Source organism: Bombus fervidus, chromosome 4 (genome assembly GCF_041682495.2).
Source record: "Bombus fervidus isolate BK054 chromosome 4, iyBomFerv1, whole genome shotgun sequence".
Classification (NCBI taxonomy): domain Eukaryota; kingdom Metazoa; phylum Arthropoda; class Insecta; order Hymenoptera; family Apidae; genus Bombus; species Bombus fervidus.
Genome location: NC_091520.1, coordinates 13,999,188 through 14,017,758, shown reverse-complemented (window position 1 = coordinate 14,017,758; position 18,571 = coordinate 13,999,188). Strand labels below are relative to the sequence as shown.

The 18,571-nt window shown below is 32.8% G+C and overlaps 4 protein-coding genes across 5 annotated transcripts; 3 read left to right on the top strand and 1 right to left on the bottom strand.

Annotated features, from left to right (window-relative positions):
* The first annotated feature begins 624 nt into the window (after window positions 1-624).
* Window positions 625-1,822, top strand: LOC139986668 (uncharacterized). The gene is made up of 3 exons (XM_072002162.1): window positions 625-909; window positions 1,281-1,413; window positions 1,598-1,822. The coding sequence occupies exons 1-3, from the start codon at window positions 898-900 to the stop codon at window positions 1,744-1,746; spliced, it is 294 nt and encodes a 97-aa protein (XP_071858263.1). The 5' UTR covers window positions 625-897; the 3' UTR covers window positions 1,747-1,822.
* Window positions 1,823-2,104: 282 nt separating this feature from the next.
* Window positions 2,105-7,822, top strand: Tko (30S ribosomal protein S12 technical knockout). Its single transcript, XM_072001257.1, has 5 exons — window positions 2,105-2,260; window positions 2,522-2,569; window positions 2,690-2,737; window positions 6,491-6,709; window positions 7,267-7,822. The coding sequence occupies exons 1-5, from the start codon at window positions 2,197-2,199 to the stop codon at window positions 7,401-7,403; spliced, it is 516 nt and encodes a 171-aa protein (XP_071857358.1). The 5' UTR covers window positions 2,105-2,196; the 3' UTR covers window positions 7,404-7,822.
* A 6,726-nt stretch (window positions 7,823-14,548) lies between these two features.
* Gt (transcription factor giant) lies at window positions 14,549-16,926 on the top strand. 2 transcript variants are annotated; one of them, XM_072001255.1, is made up of 2 exons: window positions 14,549-15,162; window positions 15,788-16,926. In XM_072001255.1, the coding sequence occupies exon 2, from the start codon at window positions 15,788-15,790 to the stop codon at window positions 16,709-16,711; it is 924 nt and encodes a 307-aa protein (XP_071857356.1). In that variant the 5' UTR covers window positions 14,549-15,162; the 3' UTR covers window positions 16,712-16,926. The 2 variants fall into 2 exon arrangements, with proteins under 2 accessions (XP_071857356.1, XP_071857355.1); XM_072001254.1 differs by having other exon boundaries at window positions 14,559-15,136; window positions 15,788-16,924.
* A 307-nt stretch (window positions 16,927-17,233) lies between these two features.
* On the bottom strand, window positions 17,234-18,463 carry L(2)k10201 (zinc finger protein 511 lethal (2) k10201). The gene is made up of 3 exons (XM_072001256.1): window positions 18,155-18,463; window positions 17,865-18,066; window positions 17,234-17,783 (listed from the first exon to the last, which is right to left on the bottom strand). Exons 1-3 carry the CDS (start codon window positions 18,292-18,294, stop codon window positions 17,334-17,336), a joined length of 792 nt encoding a protein of 263 aa, XP_071857357.1. The 5' UTR covers window positions 18,295-18,463; the 3' UTR covers window positions 17,234-17,333.
* Window positions 18,464-18,571: the final 108 nt, after the last annotated feature.

Here is an 18,571-nt window from a genome sequence, read left to right as displayed (position 1 = left end):
GTTGCACAATATAGATGAAATTCGAGATGCGCGGAAAATACGAGCTAACGTCTCGCATTGAAATTCTTGTTAACCGACGTGCCAACTGGATCGAGCAAGAAAGGATCATCGTATGAAGTACGGCGTGACGCGACATTTCAAAGAAGCTCATCCACTTTTTGAGCATCCGATGCCATCCTTAAGCTAACCGTAAATACAATACTATGTAACAGGAGAAGAACATGATAAGCCATCACTTTAGTTTTTACGAGAGTATTTTACAATTGGGTACTTTGTCGTGCATGTTATCAAAATTGTCTGAATACATTTATTCCATTTTCCCCGTAATTTTAAAAATATTACTTATCATAATATTTTATAATAATGGTAATAATAATAATAGCACGTGGTACTAGGCATATGAGAAGTTTACTCGAGAAAGGAAAATAGTCAACGTAACACTTGGCGATTTCTTTAATTAAATATTCGTGTGCGCAAGAAAACCTGTATATGTTACTGTCTAAGTTCGGTGGAATCGACTGCTTGAATTTCGAGCGGTCAAACGGATTTCAAAACCAGGAAGAGTAACAAATCTATTCCTTTCGCGTATGAATGACGATTTCATTATGGTATCTATTACTAATCTTCACAATTGACCTATTTTATTCCAACCGAATTGACGGTACCGCGGTGGCTGGTAGCCTCGCGTTGAAAAATTTTCGTGACAAGACAGCGACGGGGAAACAACGTATTAGAAAGGCGTGTAGACAAGTGCACACACACGCGTAATGCAACTTCGCCGGGATGCGATACCGCAAGAAAAAGGCTCGAATAGTATAAAAGGGGTGTATTCTATCCGACCTGCATCAGTTTCAGTCGCGAACTAACCGTCGCTACACATTACATTGCACTAGCAACATGAAATTTCTCGTGAGTAATTCCTTTGAAGTTGTCCTATTTATTTTGTTATACTACATATTCATAATAATATTGAATTACTGCTTCGCTTTAATTAATAGTTAAATGTATATGGTACTTACATGATGTTAACGAATAAGGGTGTAATATATGGAATTTACCCCAATACCTTGAATTACTCATTGAAAGTAGCAAGAAATATTTGATTGTTATTAAACATAATTAAACAAAGCTATTAACTAACAAAATTACATTTTCGAAGGAAAGCATAATTTTATATATTACGAGGAACTAACGTGTTTACGTCGAAGTATATAGGCTAGACTAGTATTACGAAGTATACTTGCAAGATTATCACATACAAGTTAACTTTCTATTTTCAGATTGTTCTTGCTATCTTCGCTTTGGCATCTCCCTTGTATGCCCAATCTGAGGAAAAGGTAATCGAGAAGAGAGGCATCAGCTATGGTTTGGGAGGTGGCTTAGGTCATGGAGGTGGCTTAGGCCATGGAGGAGGTAACGATACAGAAAATTTTACTCTAATCTTACGTATTCTAATTTCTGCAAGGGCTACTCCTGTCCTCTAAACAATAGGATATGTTTGATAATTTCTATATTTATATTATAAAGATGATCTATGACTTGTAACTAGTCACTTTACTAATATGACAAAAAATTCTTTTTATTTTTTTACTTACAGGAATTAGTAGTGTATCATACAGCGTTCCAGTAGTCACCAAGAGCATCCGTATCTCTAGCGGTGGATTGGGAGGATATGGTCTTGGAGGACATGGTCTTGGAGGACATGGTCTTGGAGGACTCTCCGGTGGACACGGTGGTGGATGGTGAAAAAGCCAGTGATAACTATTCCGATTTTATGGTACCGCATCTTTTCACATATTTGATGGCGAAAGGAGCTTTTGTACTGCAAATCGTAAAATAAATTTTTAATAATTTTGTAATCAGTGTTATTACTGTTTCCCTGTTATACCCCATACACTATATGTAATTAATCGTTAAGTAAAATTTTAAATATATATCATAACCCACTTTAAGAAAATTAATTTTAAGATTCTTGAAGCTTTAACGAAAGAGTTGATTATTTTTATTAACATTTTTAAATCAACAGTCATAAGGTTCGTGTCTCAGATGAAGATAATGTAGAAATGGGTTTTATCTATCCTCACTTTGGTGACGTAACGAGGTTCGATGTTTTGCCACTAGACAGAATTGTAAGAATGTGATACAAAGTTGTATTTTATAAATTTGTGTGATTATCAATTAAAAGTTAAAACAATCATGAATTTCTTAGCAAGAAGTATGGTGAGCGGAGCTAAATCTTGTCTTACAAGTTCCATCGCAGGTACGATTACTATATTAGAGAATTATAACCTAATCCTAACCTAACCTCTAACCTAAACTATCCAAATAAAGAATATCACAATTTTTGTTTATCAACAATAATTCACGTTTTTTTATGGTCCTAATTTTATATACGTACCATCAATATTATTTAAAAGTAATTAGTTCCTGTTGTCAGAATTCTTGCTTGCTATTTTAGCGTATTTTTTAATAAACATTAATTTTATACATGATTTTAATAGAAAATATATTTGTTTCACAGCTAGCAAACTACAGTTAACTAGATTATGTGCAAACCCAGGAATTCAAGGTATTATTCCCATAATTAACAAAGTTCTAAGTATATATTATAAGGCTATGATTGGAAAAAGTTAATTTAGAACATAATTTATTGTAATAACGTAAAAATAATATTCTTGTTTCTGAATAGGAAATGTGCTGACTACTAATAACTCATATATTGGAAGCTTGATACAAGGTAAGCTATATTTTATAAATCAAAGACAATATTTAATTAATTAGATGTAATATATTATATTAGATATATATTATATATATAGTATAATATATATTAGATATACAATATAATATATTGCAGAATAAGATCTATCGATTAATAAGAACTTAGTAATCTCTCAATTTCAATTTCCTATTAAATAAAAAATTGCTATTAATAACTGTTAGTAAAAGAAATCATAATCATATTGTAAGCAAATATCAAAACCCTAAATATTCAACAAAAGTATTACAAAAATATTCTTCAAAATTCGTAAAAGCAGTCGCTTTAGTACCTAAAAATAATTGGAACGCTCGGAAAAATACAGAAGTTTTTCAAAATATCGATTGAAAGGGCTTTGCTTGAAGCAAACCAAAACCAGCATTGACCCATTTACGTGAAATCGTGTGAAGGCCCATCAGTATTATTTGCACTTTCCATAAGTGTAACCAGGCCAGACAATTTCATAGGAATTCGAGTGACATCTCGAATTTCCGTAAGCCTTTCCGAAAGATCGGTATCTCCGTTTTCTCAACGGAGTAAATGCAGCAAAAGGGGTGGTCGACCTAAAAAGGAACCACGATTTTCTTCCCTTATTCTTCGACGGCGAAAAAGCGCGTGGCTTGCAAAAGCACACGCAGCGCTTTACCTCTTTGATGCCTACAAATAGAAAGAAGAGACATCTCAAAATGTAAAAAGGGATCCGGCTACTACACAAGAAAGGACACGAATGGGAGAAAGTAAGCTTTTCCTCGGCCAACAGCGAAAATCGCTGGGAATCGGAGGGGTGACGTGTCCATTTGTGGTTGACCAGTTGTCAGATGTGATCCTGTGAAGGATACAGCCTGCAGTAAAACTGTTATTCGCATTTTCCCAGTTTTCGCAACGATACAATGGACCATTCGTGGGATAGTTTCGTTCTCGACAATTAGGAACGGATGTTATCATTGGATACATTTTTATATTTTTTAAATCATTGCATGCAATATTATCTTTTTAAATATCGTTGTATATATTGTATAGATTATTATCATCGTATTCATTTTCTTCCATTTTGGGTACAATTTTTCATTTTTCAATTTCCTTGCAAAACTATAACTATAAAATTTGCAAACTATGGTAAAAAATTACTCGTACAATTATAAGTATGCTTTAGTTTACTCAATACAAACATCATGAACAAACTATAAAAATTTCTATAATTTTCTTCGTTAATTTTATTAAACATTTTCACGTTTCACTATCTTTCTTCCTTTTCTAATATAAAAAACGTCTTTCTATTCACTTTCCACTGTTTTCCTTTTTTCCATAAATGAATGAGGTCCTTAATTCAAACTAAACTTGAAACACAACTAATCTCAATATTTCCAGATTACGGACAATGTTTGTTTTCCAAGCAAGGCCTTTTTATCAGCTTCTAATTTCACCACTTGTTCATTTCACTTACTAAACAGTCGCAACCGGAAAGATAAGCCTCGGATTTAGCGAGTGATAGATTCCTGGCACTGTGTATGCGACAAAGGCGCAACTACGACGTCGTGAATTTTCGCAATGTAATCTTGCGTATTGATTTTCGAGAAAAAGGGTTGCCTTCCATGCATAATAGGTTCTGCTGGTCTCTTGCACTAGTTAAGCCCAAGTTAGGTTGGATTAGTAGCAACAGGCTTGGACATCTGTCGTGTAGGAGAACGGTGGTCAGTCAGATCTCGAAATGAACAACAATGGCACAGTCTCGACTAACAGACCCTGTTAAATCGTGGACTTTCATGAACGACCAAGGAAATATCACGAAATTGTCATGTCATCGTTGACATTTCACTTCGACTACGAATCTCGTCGAATTTATGAACGTTTTAGGCGAATTTCTTTCATACGACTATGAACAACTGATTCTGCACAATGATTTGAGAGTGTTTCGAATATTTAGAATCTTTCGTGGAAAATTGAAACGTTCAATGTAATTATAGCGAACTTTTTATTGATATTTTATTATTACTGCCTTTTTTGAAAAATTATAGAAGACGCTTTAACGCATCTTTTCTGTTTCTAAAGTATCTTTCACTTCTTTATGCAATTTCATAAAATGTTGTATTACGTAAATGATTTTGAAGACTGGCATGCAGGTAGTAATTTATTATTCATAATACTCTCCTATTTTAAAATATTTTCGCCTTCTGATACGAATTGTTTCCAACAAATTGCCTATTATCTTCAGGCAACATTAATTGCGTGCTAGCTTATAATCATTAGTCTTGTGACTGTAATTACTACTTCCATTTGCATACATGCATAATATCATGACTACTCGACGTAAAAAATTAGACAGAGAAAGACAATCGAAGAATTTCATCACTACGTACTGTTCATTTTTTCTAATTTTGCAAACAGTAAATTGCTGTTCGTTTTCAGATTACGCGATCTCATGGATCGTAACGTTTTGTACAAAGATGGATGGACCTTGCCTTGTAACAATGTTTCTTAATAAGCTTATACACGCTTCAGCGAAAAAGGTTTAGACTTGGACGAGCGGCTTGCAGATGTCAAACGCCCGTCATATTTGATATTCCATCAACTCCAGCAACCCTCTTTTCCCTCGGTTCGTAAGATTATTTGCGAAAGAGTTTTCAGTTTCTCCGTACTGTTACAACGCAGTAGGTCTCCTATTTTTCCAGACTTCGTTGACAATAGCCTTGACTAGGACATGGTCATCCTTGGGGAATATTTCCTTTTCGTAATCCTTAGTCATGTCGTACGATTTTTTTTCTCATACCATTCACGCAATTCTCGTGAAAATTGTGTCGAAATTTTTGAAAAGTTATTCCGAGAGAAATAAGGAATTATTATGTGAAGACATTCAAATAGTTATTCTTAAGGAAACTGTATCGAGATCTTCGTAGAACTGTCTCCAAAAAAATTTTTTATCGAGTATTTTGAACAATTATTTTCGAAGAAATTGTGTCCAGATTTTTCTATTTCTTTTCTACTTCAGATCTCCTATTTCTTTTACATGTAAATAGTTTCTCGCGAGGCAATCATTGCTCAACGTTTCCTAATTTATCGAGATCGACAATTAGTTAAGAAGTCGTGTCCCTGGGCGTAATTTCGTCACCGAAAAGTACGCTCGACGCTAATTGGGCCCGGTTTGTCGTTACATAATCGAAGAATTTCAAGTGAAAATCCAATTGTACCCATTCACCGGGCGATTACTTTCCCTTTGCGGCTATACATGTCTCGAAGATAAGAGTATCACGCCTGTAATTGCTTCGCAACTACTCTTTTTATTTCCCTCAGACTCTTTTGGGGACCAAAGGTGTTTCCTCGGACGACCACACGAAGTCTAATACGTCCACTTCGTTTGGTAAATACAGGTTTTTGTCTTTGAAACTTTGACAAAGGAACGCGAACGAGAGAAAGGCAAAACTGCTCAAGAAATGGGAGAAAATAAAAGTTACGTGTTACGCTCTACAAAGTTGTTCGTAGCTACAAACATTCGCAGATATTTCATTTTTATTTAATCAGAATATTTATTGGAAGGGAAAAGGAAGGAAAAACATACCTTAATGTAGTAAACAGTAGGAGTCTATTAATTTTTAGAATATATTGAATGAGAGAGAAATTTGTTTCACATTAATAGCTTATTTGAAAAAAATTCTAAATTGTTCTCCTAATTTGTTATTTTTACTTTATATTTATTTTATCCAACTCACATTATAAGTATGTATTTAATTAAATTAGGCTTACAGATAAGATTCGGATCATCATTAAGAAGGTTGCATCTATTTGGACCGTATAAAAAATATAAGAAGAAGAAAAATCCTTTAGAAGGGAAACCATATGCAAAAGGCGTAGTCATACAAACTATAATCCGAAAGCCAAAAAAACCTAATTCTGCGAATCGAAAATGCGTCATCGTCCGCTTATCAACTGGCAAGGAAATGGTCGCTTTTGTACCGGGTGAGCACATTTTAGATTTCATATTATAGAACTACTACAGAAATATACTAAGCACGAGAAAGAAAGATATTTATGTAGCGGCACATGGCTATAGAAAAAGTTTCAAATTGAAATGGAAAATTCAAATCTGGCAGAGACTCATATTATTGTGCCTTTGAATACTAACGTTGTTTTGGGTTACAAGGTATAGAAGCAAAAGAACTTTGAGTAGATTATTATTGCTGTTTTTTCCAATCTTTAGCCAGAGTTACATAAGAAGGTTAACTTATTGTGGTAACGACCGCTGATATAAATGTACAAACGTGCTCCCTGTGATATCAGTATTATTATCCTTTTTTCTATTGGTATAGTAGCATTGAGCGAGCGACGAATAAACCCAGCATACACTATCTCTGTATTTGTACTTATACTTATTTTAATACATCCGACTATTACAAATTCATCCATTCGTTACTTTATTAAATATACCTACGCGTTATAACCACCTCATTTAATATAATAGATCCTAATTATTTTATATATCAATATTATAATAATTATGTTTCTTATCGTTTTAGGCGAGGGCCACAATCTTCAAGAGCATAACATCGTTCTGTGTCAGCCAGGAAAACTAAAGGATACTCCAGGTGTTAAAATCAGATGCGTTCGCGGCAAGTATGATCTACCTCACGTAATAAAGAAAACTACTACTTAGTTACACAACTTATCGTAATTTCTGTAAAAAATCTTCTTTTCCTATATTATACTATATAATGTATGATGTGGCGATGTGTATATGACGGTGTACAATGAATGGTAATTAAAATAAGCTTTTGCAGTTAATTTAAAAAAACAATTTAATTTGATTTATAATTAAAGATCACAGACAAGAATCATGCCAATTCCATTTTTATTGATTTTCTGACTTGTATGCAATTTAGTTAGCAAACAAGAGTAGTTTAATAAAACATAGTTGAAAAGAAGAAAGAAGAGAAAACATTATTTCTAGAAACCTACAAACACATACTAGAAAAAAAAAAAAAAAAAAGAGATAGCAATATAACTTTATGACTGAAGTACATAATCCTATACATACAGGATTTTACTGAAGCGTTTTGAACTTGAAGATGTTTTCCCCATAAAAAATAAGAAACGCATTATCATGTTTTTCTGCTGTCTCAGTCCTAACTCCAATTACAGATAGTTATCATACAGATATCGTAAAAATTTTCCTGATACTGTCACGAATTCAATCGAACAAAGACAGAAAGGGTTCGTCAAGATCACGGTTTTAGAATCTAGCGGTCCACAAATTGTGGCCTTTTGACACACATTTTCGAGTGCCGTTCCCTATCGTACGTTTACCGTTAGTCGTCCTAAGAGATGGGCGAACGCCAACACAATGTATATTCTCCTATATCGACATGTCAAAATGCGGAAAGAAGGGTCGTAGCACAGCTCCCTTCTTTCCACGTTATTACGGAAGGGTTGGTCTGCTCTTGCATCTGCACCATGCATCCACCCACGCGGCCACTGGCTATTGGCCACATGACATGCTGACCAACATCCCGATATTTTCAAAAGAATAGTTCTCAACTTTGCCTCGCCTCAAATAGTTTCCAGGAAAATATACTCTTTCACATCTTGTCGATAAATGCAAGTGATAGACGTTACACGATTATGAATGTGTATTTGTGATAATATTATTGGATATAAATATGAGACTTTTTTTATAAAATAAGATTAGGTTGAGAAAGAAATATACTACAAGAATGGAAGAGTATATGAAATGAGAACCTGAACAATGGTCAACGATTGAAGGGGTTGACGATGGTGCAGCATGGATCCTAGATTCATTTCCCATGTATGATTCGTTCTTCGGTAATGTGAAAGAACACGAAGACTTAGTCGACCATCCTCTATCATATTAACCTTACTGTTTCTTCTGGATCCATATATCCCAAAACATAGAAAATTTTTAAATACTTAGTTTTAGTATTCTATATAATTTTACAATATTTTGTGAATTCCGAGCTTTTTATGAGTAGAGTATGCCAAAAGGAAAATATCTGAAGAAGTAAAAAAAACAGCAGGCTCAAAAAAATGTGAGAAAAGCTAATTAAAACCTAAACTAGCAACAAATATCCTAAATATAACCGAAGGACTTCGTAAAAGTGCTTCTTACCTAAGAGGTAATTTTATATTACATAAAACTAATAAAAATTACTCTGCAAATATTTGAAAGGAACAAACTATCGTAAAAAATAAAAAGTGACGGATTATTACTTTAATCCGTACCCTAAAAACCCTGAAGGTAGTGAGAAGTGTATCTTTTTTGCTGCGTAAAGGTGGCTATTAAGTAATTTAGACCGTTTTCGAAGCTAGATGAAGTTAATTCATTACGATGTAATCGAGTTTTCAAACTTTTAGTTTTTCTCTTCGCTTAGTTACGAAGCAATTCTGAAAAATATAATAAAAACAAATTACATCATTGTATCTTTTATGGCGTCGTTGTGAAAACGTGTGCAGGTAATCTAAAGTTTCATTGTATAATTTGCGTATACCTGGCTCTAATCCAAGAAAAGATTCCTTATTACCATTTGCTAATAGTTAACCCTTCGTTTCATATGGTGAAACTCATTTTGTCATTTTTGTGACCATACCAATTGCTTTATGGCTTTTCGTAATAATCATGCATTTTTTGTCACTTACGAAATGTCCCGATAAATCTCTTTTTAATCACTCCTTTTTCCGTTAAAAAATTGGGAAACCTGTATTTGCCAGGTTGAAGGAACCCAGCTCTTAGATAGAGAAAGTATAGAGAGAATGTTACTAGTTTATAAAAGCTTATGGAATGGGGACGGGGGGGGGATGATCCTCGCAAGAGCGTAAACAATACACGAATCTTATTACGACAGCGTTATTTTTTTCGGAGGCTTCTTAAATAACTAGCATGTAAACGTTTTTGACCTTTTCTCTTTCTAGAAAGAGAGGGACATTCAAATCTTTTTTGTTTGTAACTGTACAGCTTAGCGATGAGATATTGAGCGATTTGCTCGTAAATGTTTCTGTCCTCAAATACCTTGTTTACTGTTAGTATTATACCTACTAAGTTTGCAGGACTGATAAAGTTTATTAGAGAAAGAAGAGCTGGTTTAGCATTTAGTACTTATAGAAAATTAAGAAGAGCAACATACACAATTCACATAATAAGCAAGAATACATAAAATATCCAAAGTATAATATTTGCTATAATATTTAATGGTAATGAAAGACATTTCTGCGTAGGTTACGCAGCATAGCATAAAAATAATTAACGTCCCAGATAATTTTATTTATGTTTCAAACTGTTTATTTATCTGTCACAATATACAAAGATTTTGACCCTCCTATAACAAAAGCTTTTCTCCACCTACAAACTAGTTTCTCAGATATTTCCTCAAACTCGGGCCTTGTCGTAAATAAGACGTATTGGTAATGTGTTTATGGCGAAGGCTATTCATCTGAAACCACCTCTGAAAGGAGACTACTTGGTCGACGAATAAAATTCCTTGTCGAAGAATCTGTCCAAAGGCGTGTCTCGTAATACAGTGAGAACGAAATGCAAAAGCTTTCGTGAAAAGAAAAGAGTTCTCGCGGGGGAAGGATGCGTGCCGAAGACCGGAAGCAAGCAAATCTTGAAAGTCTGTTGGCTAAACTTGGTCGGTGGTCTGACCGCAAGATAAATTGAGAAGTAATTATTGCGAACGACATTCACCACATACATTTTGATGCTTCTCTCTTTTCAAAACGCTTTGGTGTCAAATGCTATTAAAAGGACTAATGTCTGTTTGAGAATGAAGTCACATCCTGAGACTTCCTACCGAGAGGGTTGTAACTTTCTTCAAGATTCTTAATAAGTTCAGATATTTTCCATACAAAAAGGAGAAAAACCGAAAACGGAATCGTTATAAATATAATAATATTTTGATAATATTGAGTTTCCATTATATTCTCGTTTTATGTTTATATAAAAAACTAATAATAATCTTGATTCAAATACAAGATGAAATATCTATTAATAAATTTTTTATAATTTTTAAAGTAATATATAACATATATAAATAAATAAAAACTGAACACGAATAAAATTTGCATTATATGTAACATAAATATATGATAACATATGTAATATAAACGTTTATGGTAAAAGCTTCTTTCGAAACAATTGTACAAGATGGATAAGATCCTTAATATTCAATTCTGAAATTATTTCATACGCAACCCTTCGAAGAACATACGAAAGTACACTGTTATAGATAATTTTCGACTATTTTTAGTAACTATTAAAATAGCATCGTTTTACGGAGTTGACAATGAGGTACATAGGTGACAATGAGGGACATAAACGTCCCTCATGCGATATTGTACCCTTCTTAAAAATTAGCAAGCTTGACGCTTTTAACGAGCGGTATATACATGAAATATGAGAAATCTTATTGCATTTTATTGCATACCTATATCTTTTACCTGCTAGTATTACTTCTACTTCTATTATATAATATAATATTATATATTACTTATATATACCTTTTCTACAATATATATTGTATTGAGTAATATTCAACGAAAAACAAATACAATCAAAGACATCACCTATATCCGATTCTGAGAACTATTATCATTGTGAAACATCATGGTCCTCATAAATCTGAAAAATCTGTGTGAAAGTTACAATCATACCAATTTGTGTTCAAAGATTATAATTGTCTGGTTTATCAGAAGCTTTCTACTAGCTATTTGTGTTATCTACTAGTACATGAAAACAACCGGACCATAGCTATTGATAATCTGATGATTGTGTAATTGATGTGCCCACGGGCGATTTAGAACGTTCAACCACGGAAACTCACGTAGACCGTGAATTTACTGATTCTAGACGTTAACACAAATTTATTAAAGTAGTTGCTTTAACTGGACGAATTTGAAGTAAAAAGTTATAAAACTAAAAAAAATCATAGGAAAATTGAGTCATTCATATTTAAGTATTACTTTTACATTGCCTGAGGCTTCCAAAAAATTTGAAAAAAACTTCTGAGGTACTCCATTATACAATCTTTCATTAAGTCAAATGTTTAAAAAACTTCAAAGAAAAAAGATTCAAGACTGAAAGTTGTACTACTGGCTTACGGACCGCTCTGTTTGCTTACAAAGTATTGAAAGGAAATATCATAGAGGAACAGAATCATAAAAAAGTAAAGACATCAAAGTAGAATATTATCGGTAATAAATGCAATTTACATCCGACTCTAACAGAAACAATAAAGTTAAATTTGTTAAAAAGAAATTTTTGGAATATCATCCCCTCCTTTTATATTACTTTTACACTTTACTTTTACCTGTTTTTGTCCGATGATCGATATATCTACTACATGCATTGAAAAATTTGTATTTCATTCCTTGTTCGTTCGATTCTCCTTGCACGAAAACTGATTACTCACAGCGGGACTATTTAAAAAACGTCAACGATGCCGGTGAATTGAGACATTTTCCACATCGAATTATGGCGAAAATTTTGCATCGACGTACCGTTATAGGGTTTATATACGTTTCGGTGCGGTAGGAGCAGATGCAAATACGAGGATCCATTCATCTGTCGTCGGATGATGGCTACAGAAAATATCGCAAATAACGGGTTGCAGTTGCTCCTGCACCATAGAAATGTGGGTTATGTGACCAAAAGAGCAAAAATTTGTATACGAGAAAGGAGGCGGTGCAGTGAATTGATCGCTAGGATGCCTTTCCATGGACGGCACGTCATTTTAACGGGGATATGAAATGGAGGACTAAATTTGGCGTGATCTTGGGACCAAGACATAATGAGACGTCTATGCTACCGAGCATAACTGGACACCTTCGTTGTCCATCATCTCTTCCCTATTTTTCTCACACTCGAATTTCTATGAATTTTCTTGAGAATTCGGAAGAAAAGAGAGGAGAGAAATCTTTCGAAAACAATTGACAAGCTTACAATGCACGCTGATCTATTCTACATATTAAAAAAAAAAAAAAAAAAAAAAAAAATTATGTTACAACTTACTTTGGGACTTACAATTATTTATGCCATTTTCTTATAAAGGAGATAAGTTTTTTATTTTTAGAGAAGTTTCTTATTCTAATGATTAAGATAGAAGGTAATAATTATTATCAATAGATAGGCTAGTACAATAATAAGCAATACAATTGTGTGCAATGAAGGAGAGTAAAATGATATTAGTGGCAATCGAAGGAATGAAAATTTGTTAAATATGAAATATGAATGAAAAAGTATAACTTTCAAGTCATATGGCATTGTAGAGCTTTAAATATGAATTTACAAAAATGAAATTAATCATTATAGCCTTGTAATAAATTCTTGCCAGAAATATAATTTGTGCAATCCAATCACTCTTTAGTATGATTTAAACTTAAGTAATTTTTAAGGTTACGTAATTTTCAATAACATACCGTAAACGTTTATGTTAACCGTCTTAAGTAGAGCTCAATTAGTCTTATGACAATATGTGTAAATTAAAGATATTAAAAGCGTTAAATTTCCAACAGATTTTCTCAACCTCTCGGTGCTATTATCAAAGAATCCCATTTTACCTAACAGACAATGGAATTCATTAAACAAAGAAACGCCATGGGGGGGGGCTCAAATGAATGTTGAAGTAAGGATTAACTAATGAACTTACATAGTGAGCCAAAACCTGAACCATTAATCAACACGAGTCGAAGAAAAGAGTAGGTTCATCTTCCGGTGACACGCTCTGAGGATTGCCATATGTTGTCCAATCCTAACGAGCTACCAGGACCAAAGAAATCCATTACACACATAAAACAAGTACAGACTTTTCCCTCACTTTTCTTTGACATAAAAATTTCGACTAAATTTCACTTAGTCGCAAAACTTTCGCCAGTTAATTTATGAGCACTTTATGCAAATTCTACGATTTTCTTTCAGTGGTAGCCATCGTAAATCATGCAGTACAAAGCAGAAACAAAGATTGCTACGAAATAGTAGGAAAAATAGTCAAGTGGCTCACGAAAGGGTTATGCATAGTGATTCTAGACACACTATTTGTACGGGTAAGCATTACACAAAAAGACACCTTGGGTCTGCCAGTCGAGGGTCGCCAAGTTAGCAGTTATCAATTGTCGAAACACTTAATCCTTTGACGAACTAGTTGTTAGAAACAGTGGTCCCTGACGTCACACGGGATTTGAGATTTTAGCGTGCCAATTGGTAACTGGAGTTTTCAAAATCCTGGTGAGGTATGAGTTGATTCAGTACCTGGATTAATTTAACGGAATTCCATTGTAATCCGAACTGTTGTTATTTTGTTTTGTGTACAATGGCAACACAAAAGGTAGGATGGCACACTAATAAAAGATCCAAAAGTATCGTGAATATCGACGCAATTTTTGATTTCATGAGATACCGGATACTTTCCAGTATTATACTGATTAATTCGACGTGATAAACAAAAGAAGATTTACTTATTTGAAGAAAGACTTATCCTCTTTAATTTTTGTATTTAAAGTTCGATTAATTTTCACCTTATTTTCTATTCCTAATGTAGAAGTATTTTTCTTTTTTAAATATATTTCATGCGTGATTTTCATTGTATGAATTGGTTTTGAATGACAGAAGATATATAATAGAAAGAAATAGAAAGATAACAAAGCATAATAGCAGTAACAGAAGTACTAAGAAATAATCAGGAAATAGGTTAATACATGAACAACAAAACGAAAAAATAACTAACAAATCTAAAAAAAATGAATAAATAATTAATAAATCCAGTTACTATAAAAATGAAATTTTTTCAATTCTGATACTATCATTAATTCCTTCCTAACTCATATTTAATAAACTACCCTCATAAATAAAACATTTTGAGTAATAACATTTTTCCATTTTCAAATTATTAAACTAAAATATAAATTCCCTTGTAAATCCTTTTATTACAAGAATATTATACGAGCCCAACAAAATACATATACAATCAACGAGTCGATCATAGATAACCCAACTCATTTTCTTACGTACGCGATTACGTAGTCGTAATCATGTGAACGTGTCGTCCTATAAACATTTCGGGATTAGGTAGTGGCGAACGCGTGCCAGTTAGACCCCAGCGTTGTGGTCACCAGGATTGTCGTTCCCTACCATTTTCTAAGGGATTCTCTCCTACCCCAAGTTCTTACAAGGGTTGGGCAGTATATAAGCGAAACTGCGCCCCCACTCGTTCTAAACGATTTTGAAGAACCGTCGTGCGAGCACATTTTACGAAAAAACCGATTCTAGAACTTCGTTAAAAAAACGATTTTCGTTTCGAACAATTACTGTGTAAAGATCTTCAAGAAAACGTGCACGATTTGGAACTACGATAAAGTGATATTGTTGTGATACATCAGTGACCGGTGCATGACCTCGGATTAACTATTAAGTAAGACACATGTTCTATGCTAATTGATAAACATAAAAGAATTCCAAACTTTCGTAATTAACGGATACACTAATGTCTATTCGACGACACGTCTATATTTCGATTTCTCGTCAAATTAACTGTATTCCTCGTTAGACAAATTATATTTAGATTTTTTATAAGGTAAATATTGGCTGGTTTATCTTGGAATACGTAGAAATAACAAATGTCATTTAACTACAAATTATGTTTTGACTTCATTAACATAGTATCTTTAAATTATATCTCAAAATATCGAGATATAATTTGTTACACTCGCTTTCTGTTGGTTTCCCACATTTTCAAACGATTGTTATTATTAATTCGAGCACGTGATTCTCTATTTAGCCACTAAACATTTCATTTTTGTGATTTCCACGTGTAGTAATGTATAATTAATACATATTTAGAAAACTGAAAGAATTGAAAGTTGAAAGGTATCCATTTATATCATTATCTATTTATTATTATTTTCATTTTTAAAACGCTCAGAGGATAATCGGTAAATATGCAATACTTTTGAAAATATAGCAAACAAGTATTTGCATTTGCATGAACAACGTTCAAAGAAATGTTTTTTATTTTTTATTCAAACTTTTTGTTTTAGATGATGATAAACTGCAGAATGAATTCTTTTTTCCAAGCGATGGTGGATAATATACAAGCAAAAGAATGTGCTTCTAACAAAGATACTAGCATGCAATTTTCTGACTCGATACTAGACTTGTCCTTTAAGAAAGCAACAATCTCGAAGGAGTCAGCAAATTCCAGTTTACATTCAAACTCACTCGTAACAAACACAACGAAACAAGATCAAATTAAGCGTTTTTCAGAAACTGGGAATCCTTTGGAGGTTCAAAAATTTATGATAACGCCATCTTCCGAATGTGACTCACTGAAAAATATTAAATACGAGCCAGTTCACAATACCACGGACGCACCATTGCAAAACGGTGGTTTTTCCACTTCGCCAATGGACATTTCAATTCCATTCATTCCTACTGTATTATCAACATTATTGAATACAAATAGTGAAACTATTAATTCAACACAATTTTTCAGCCCCTCCACCACGTTGATTACAGATTCTAACAAAACTGCGTTATACAATTTGCCTATAGATATTACAAAAAATACAAGACCCTTTAAGGCTTATCCCAAAGATCCATTATCACTCACTATAGGGGGAACCGAATTGGTGTACGATTTAGAATCGAGCGAAGCTTATTCGGAGTTTCGAAAGCGAATGCTGGAAACGATGAAACAATCGAACGAAGGCATGATTACAAAGATGCGAAAAGTTACGAAAAGTCCTGTGCCAACGAGCACTGCTGATGAGAAAGATGCAGCTTATCGAGAAAGAAGAAGAAAGAATAACGAAGCCGCAAAGCGTTCTAGAGACGCACGAAGAGCTAAGGAAGATGAGATTGCTATCAGGGCAGCTTTCTTGGAACACGAAAATAAGAGACTTAAATATGAACTTTCAGTACTTAAAAACGAAACAGCCAAGATAATGGCTTATTTGACTTAGGTTACTTTTATATTATTCATTGGCAATGAAAAAAAAAAAAAAAGAATATGCAGTGTCTGCACAAAATTTGTCTAGTATTCTGTAAGTATCATACTTTCTGTAATCGTTAGTATAATCTAATACTTTATGGATTCTGCTTTAATGTTTGATACATAACAAAAATATTATTTTGACAATATATACAGTCATATGCATAACAAATATAGTGTAAGGATTTAGAAGTTTCAGTTTTCATATTGAATTGCAAATTTTTATGTTATTTAACATATTGCAGTTATATAAATATTCTTAATGTTACAATGCTATTTCCAAGATAATGACAATTGTGCTAGGTAGGATGTCTGATAACTTTGCCCAGAATTTTTTTATGTACAATTTATTGCAAAAGATATTCTATACGTAGTAATACAATAATAACTTGGAATAGATAAACTTAGAAGTTTATTTATATATTGAGCAACAAGACTATAAGTGCAGATATGTAAATAGAAGGGAGGATAAGATAGGAGATACATGGAATAATACATTCTGTATGCTTCATTGTACATACAAAGATTGTTGTGATATTTAAATTATATTTATGATAAAAAAGCATTAAACCAAAGTTATACATTATTTTCAATTACATATTTGGTAGTGTATTAGCCAAGTCCATCATACATCCTCTTTCAAGCACATCTTTTTCACCTGATTGATTTTTAGTAAGTACTTTTGTATATGATTTATATACTTGCCTAGGGATAAAAAGTAACGAAGTAGCTCCTGCACTATTATTTGAAGGGCTTAATTGGCTTTCACGGATAATGATATTTGTCGAAGTTGCAGCTTTTGCTGAGGCTATAAACATTTTAGTTTTTTGATTTTTATTTAACTGTATTTTTCTTGACTTGGATTCTGTCCGCTTTGGCTCGGATTCATCAATATCCATTTTATCTTCTGATTTATCTCTTACGCAATGTGGAGTATTATCAAATCTAAAATTCTTTGGATATTTGTGTACGCTAACACAATGATCTCTTCTTTCAATTGAAGTATTAAATTTTAAATCACACTCAGAAACGTAACATTGATACTAAAAGATAATATTAATATTAACAAACAGTATGAAAATTAAAATGTATAAATTATATTGAAATAAAATGATTGTAAATACCATTGGCTGTTTCATTGATAAAACTTGGAAAAAGCTATCATGGGTTTCTTGAATATGAATATCTAAGAATCTAGGATTTGGTAGACATTTATTACATTCTGCACAAACATATCGATGATTGCTATTGTAGTGCATCTCAAAATCAATTAATTTATTGAATGTTGCCTTACAACCAGTAATGTAACAAGAGAATTCTTTTATACTGAAATTAATAAATTATTTTATTAAAATCACTTATTTGTAGGTTATGTACAATGATAAATGTTTATATAAGAGAAATCTTTATTTACACATCATGACATAGTTCTTCATCATCTTCAACAGTAACACCTTTTCGTTGAAAAATTTTGCACATTCTGTATGAATCTTCGAAAAATGGATCATCAATAGATCTTAACCCTACACCTACATTTTGTAAAAATTTCTCCATCCTTGTAATATTCTAATTGTTGCACTTTAAAAAAGATATTACAATCTGTAATATTCAATTATTTAATGTTATACATTGTACTTTTGTTTAATAATTTATTCTTTAAAACACCAAGCAGTTTTAACACAGTAACAACACAACGACAGCATTACACTCTAATGGCGCAATATTTGAATAGAACTTGATGATTCATCTCGATAATTCAGTTCGATAATTCAGTTCGATAATTCTACATATTTCGATTATCGAAAAGAAAATTTCAGTTTCATTGTATCAA

What these genes read in the sequence shown, in the direction of transcription:
- LOC139986668 (XM_072002162.1), top strand. An exon ending in TGGCTTAGGCCATGGAGGAG is followed by an intron (nt 1,414 to 1,597) that starts GTAACGATACAG and finishes TTTTACTTACAG; the next exon opens with GAATTAGTAGTGTATCATAC.
- Tko (XM_072001257.1), top strand. Translation starts at nt 2,197, where the DNA reads ATGAATTTCTTAGCAAGAAGTATGGTGAGCGGAGCTAAATCTTGTCTT. An exon ending in TCTTACAAGTTCCATCGCAG is followed by an intron (nt 2,261 to 2,521) that starts GTACGATTACTA and finishes TTTGTTTCACAG; the next exon opens with CTAGCAAACTACAGTTAACT. An exon ending in AATGGTCGCTTTTGTACCGG is followed by an intron (nt 6,710 to 7,266) that starts GTGAGCACATTT and finishes TTATCGTTTTAG; the next exon opens with GCGAGGGCCACAATCTTCAA.
- Gt (XM_072001255.1), top strand. Translation starts at nt 15,788, where the DNA reads ATGATGATAAACTGCAGAATGAATTCTTTTTTCCAAGCGATGGTGGAT.